The sequence below is a fragment of the Oratosquilla oratoria genome, chromosome 26 (assembly GCF_046742065.1).
Source record: "Oratosquilla oratoria isolate Oo_2021 chromosome 26, ASM4674206v1, whole genome shotgun sequence".
NCBI lineage: Eukaryota > Metazoa > Arthropoda > Malacostraca > Stomatopoda > Squillidae > Oratosquilla > Oratosquilla oratoria.
In genome coordinates, this window is record NC_134802.1 from 8,187,619 (window position 1) to 8,192,618 (window position 5,000).

The following is a 5,000-nucleotide window of genomic DNA, read 5'->3' on the forward strand; positions in this document are numbered from 1 at the left end:
TTAAGACTTAAAAGTGCTAATTGTTGGAAATGGTTTAAACTCAAAGAGAACACGAATGATTGGGAAATGAATCAATAGATATTAAAGGGATGTTGGTCATGGATACCTTGTCACTTGACATACAGGAAAGTTGTGGGGAAAACATACAGGCTAAGTTCATGTCAGTAAAGATAGATAAATTTAATAGAGAAAATTTGTTTGTTTGGGACAGTAGAGTGTAATGAGGTCATTAGAGAAAACTGAGTGCGAGAGACACTTGGGAATTCTAGTGAGTCCGGACCTTAAAACCAGGAAACAGTGCATTAACGCCAGGAATAAAGCTAACAGAGCATTAGGTTTCATTGCCAGGACGGTTACGAGTAGAAGTGCAGAGGTAATTATTAAACTCTATCTAGCGATAGTTAGACCCATCCTTGACTATGCGGTACAATTTTGGTCTCCGTCCTACAGAATGGACATCAATTCACTAGAATCAGTACAGAGAAGAATGACCAAAATGATACATGGACTCAGAAATCTGCCTTACGAAGAGAGGCTTAGGCGCCTTAACTTACACTCTCTGGAAAGACGCAGAGTGCGGGGTGATTTAATAGAGGTGTTCAAGTGGATCAAAGGCTTTAACAATGGTGATGCAAACAAGGTAATCGTATTAAAACAACAGTGCAGGACTCGCAGTAATGGTTATAAATTGGACAAATTTAAATTTAAAAAGGAAATAGGCAAGAATTGGTTTACTAATAGGGTGGTCGACGAATGGAATAAACTTAGTAACCATGTAGTAAGCACTGAAACTATCAGTTGTTTTAAGAAACGATTAGACAGCTTTATGGATGAGGATGACATGTAGTGATGGATACGGAGCCGCCTAGTGTAGGCCTTATGGTCTCTTGCAGTCTCCTTCATTCTTATGTTCTTATATTCTTATGTAAAAAATGTCCTAGGGCTTAAAAAAAAATCCATAACGATGCATCAACTCCTAGAATAGGTTAGAATAGGATGTAGTCCAATGTAAAACCGTGACAGAATTCATAACTAGGTACAGATGTTGGAGAGAGAAAAACAGAGAGAGAGAGAGAGATGGGGTTGGTAGAGATAGAGAGAAAGAGAGAGAAATACCTCACGGGTCTCCTTTCCATGTATTACAGTTAAATATATTTTCATTCGTAAGGCTATTACAATTACGTGTTACCAAATGTCCCACTTTGCTACCTGATGTTCTCGTTATCTTTATACCTGCTTTTAAGAGGACGTTGTCTAGAGTTGAATTAATGCTGGAATTTGGGACTGTGATATATCAACAAAGAAACACGATATATCACAGTCCCAAATTCCAGCATTAATTCAACTCTAGACAACGTCCTCTTAAAAGCAGGTATAAAGATAGCGAGAACATCAGGTAGCACAGTGGGACATTTGGTAACACGTAATTGTAATAACCCTACGAATGAAAATAGTATTGTCTATAAAATACCTTGTAAAAATTGCCCATCCTCATATTTTGGTGAAACAGGTCGTGGATTAGATAAAAGGTTATATCAACACAAAAATGATGTAAGAACCCATAGATACACATGACCACCTTCCGAACTGGGACAATACAATTATAATGAATAAATGTTCAACAAAGAAATTAAGAAAAACAATAGAAGCAGCCTATATTAATATTAATAATAACATCAACCATGGAGATGGTTTTATATGCTTGGCAAGAGCTACAAGTTTGTTGATAGTTGAAGAAAACGAACGGACAAATGTTCCGAGCACGATGACCTTTCCTAGGCACCCTGTGAGGTGACATGTATGTGTATAAAATGTCCATGTTGTACTTTTGTGTTATGCTTTGTGATCAAGACCCTAAGGGTCGAAACGTTAAGGCTGTAAAATTCTTCCATTATTCCTCGTATATTTTCTCCGCCTTTAGTTACATTTGTCATAGTTTAAATCAACATATATATATATATATATATATATATATATACATCTTTATATTTTTTTGTATATTTATATATATATATATATACATATATATATATATGTATACATATACATACATATATATATATATATATATATATATATATATATATATACATTTACACTGAATGGTTCCCAGTGATCAATTAATATCTTCTTTCAACCACAAATTACTTTTAATTCCATACCATCGCAGTCGAGACTGAAGAATCGCTCGATGGAGGCATTCGTTGGAAATTGAAACGTGGACGAGCCGAGGATTCGAACCCAGCTAACCCGCATCGGTTAAGGCACTGTAACTTTGTTACGGGTTAGCTGGGTTCGAATCCTCGGCTTGTCCACGTTTCAATTTCCAACGAATGCCTCCATCGAGCGATTATTTAGTCTCGACTTCGATGGCATGGAATTAAAAGTGATTTGTGGTTGAAAAAAGGTATATATATATATATATATATATATATATATATATATGTATATATTCATACATGAATAAAAAATATGCGGAGTCCACTAGGAAGAGGAAAAACACACGGAGTCCGAGCGCTTTCGTGATATATTCACTCCTTGATAATGTTAATATATCACGAATGCGGGTTTTTTTAACGTTCACAATTTGCTTACGCAATCTTTGCAGGGCAAACCGAAGGAAGTTGAGTCACCTGGTGTTTATTGTTTGCCCTGCAAAGATTGTGATTTGGTTTACTTGGGTCAAACCGGGAGAGACTTGAACACTAGATTGGTAGAACATAAAAGGTCAATTAGGTATGGGCAAGAAAATTCGGCTGTATTTCTTCATGTCAAAAATAAGAATCATTCTTTCGACTGGGATATGGCCAGATTAGTGTTCAAGTCCCACTGCGGTTTCAGGAGGAAAATAGTCGAATCAGTATTAATTGAAGAATGCCCTAATATTGATATTTCTAAAGGGCAGTGGACACCTGACATCATTACACGCGCAGCAGTTAACAAGCTGGTACGGACCTTACAACCCCCCCTCTCCTCACCCCCTCCCTCCTCCGCCACCCCAGTTTGCCCCGCGCCTGAGTGAGGTCATCTGTCCACATCTCTTCTCTGTAGCTTATAAGTCCCCTCTGTACTCTGCTCTATGTACTTTCCTGAAGAGGGCTACAGTTGATAGCCGAAATATAGGATTCTTCTTTATTCGAAGTTTATTTTCTCCGACTGTCGGTTCCTGTGTGTCATATATATATATATATATATATATGTATATATATATATATATATATATATATATATGTGTGTGTGTATATATTGGCGTATTTCGGTAGCAGGTTCTCATGTAGACAATTTTGATTGAAGTTCACAGCAGCTTCTGCGTTCACGACTTTTTTGCTGAGAAGTTCTACATCTCTGATGATCCCCACCGACGAGTATATGTCCAAGATCAACGACATCCTCAGTGACTCCAGCAAATTCCAGGTAATTACTAGAAACCCAGTAGAAGACATTAAGAAACGTGCCAATAAATTGATTTCTTCAGTGAATGCCAAAGTTGGAGGAATTAAACTGTCTCCCCTTACGGGCGATTATGGTTTGGGATATTGCTATGGAAATATTAAAACACATAAACCTGGCAATCCTCTCAGGCCTATAATAAGCCAAATCCCTACACCTACTTACCACCTCGCCAAACGTCTTAATGATCTTCTTAGCCCCTTCACCCCCAGAGACTACAGCCTCTCTTCCCCATCAGACTTCCTCGACCTTCTGAAGGGATCCATCGGCGAAGGTGTCATAGCATCCCTCGATGTTGAAAGTCTCTACACTAACATCGATATTGACCGGACAATCCAGTTCATCCTAGAAGAGATCTACCCTGAAGGCAGCCCACCAAAAATTGACATTCCAAAAGTTTCCTTGCAGGCCCTTCTGGAACTCTGCACGAAAGAGGCCCCTTTCGTTTCGCCCGACGGCAGAATGTTCCGGCAAATAGACGGCGTCGCTATGGGTTCGCCCCTAGGCGTTCTTTTTGCCAATTTCTTTATGGGTCGCATAGAAAGAGACGTCTTCTCCATCCAACAGAAGCCACGAATCTACGCCAGGTATATCGATGACATCTTCGTATTGGATAAAGACGATGACGAATTACAACACCTCCACCATTGCCTTCAGGAGGCATCGGGACTCAATCTCTCTGTAGAAAACAGTTCAGACGGATGTCTTCCTTTCCTGGATATTTTAGTTAACCAGCAACCGCATGGATTTTACACGAAAGTATTCTGTAAACCGACCAACCCAGGACTTTGCCTCAACGGAAGGAGTGAGTGTCCTGACAGGTACAAACGCGCCACAATCTCCGCGTATGTGAGGAGAGCACTCACACATTGCAGTAGCTGGCAGACCGTCCATGAGGAACTAGAACGAGCCACCCAGGTCCTCGTGAATAATGGATATTCAAACTCAGAAGTCTCCAAAGCTATCAACATCCAGCTTGACAGGTGGTACAACAAAGAAAATACCGCAACATCTGCAGGACACCATTTCCGTCTGTACTATCGTGGATACATGAACAGCCAATACAAACAAGATGAAAGAGCCCTTAAGGATATAATTTGCAAATACGTAGAAACCACCAACAAGGACGACAGACTGAACCTCACAATCTACTACAAAAACAACAAAACACATCACCTCCTCCTAAAAAACAGCCCCAAAACTGACATCCCAGAGCTTCAACGTAGCCATCTAGTGTACGAATATAAATGCCTTTCAGGGAACTGTGCAGCCCTACCCTCTACGTACATTGGAAGAACCACTACGAAGCTCTCCAGGCGCCTCACACTCCATCTATCAAACGGAGCTCCAAAGAAGCACTCAGAAGAGGTTCACGGGGTTAGTCTGACCAGAGAAATGATAGTCGGAGGAACTTCCATCCTGCATATCGAAAGAGATTACTCCCGTCTACGTATATTGGAAGCCCTTTATATAAAAAACAAAAACCCTTCTCTCAACTCACAAATCACTGACATGTACATAATTCCTAGCCTTAGAAATTTCCAAAAAAG

At 39.7% G+C, this 5,000-nt stretch overlaps 2 protein-coding genes across 3 annotated transcripts in view; both read left to right on the forward strand.

Annotated features, from left to right (window-relative positions):
* LOC143039379 (spondin-1-like) overlaps nt 1-5,000 on the forward strand; it is a 294,073-nt gene that overhangs the window by 48,420 nt on the left and 240,653 nt on the right. The gene's annotated exons all lie outside the window — the stretch shown is intronic.
* LOC143039245 (uncharacterized) lies at nt 3,349-4,181 on the forward strand. The gene is made up of 2 exons (XM_076209114.1): nt 3,349-3,943; nt 4,108-4,181. The coding sequence occupies exons 1-2, from the start codon at nt 3,349-3,351 to the stop codon at nt 4,179-4,181; spliced, it is 669 nt and encodes a 222-aa protein (XP_076065229.1).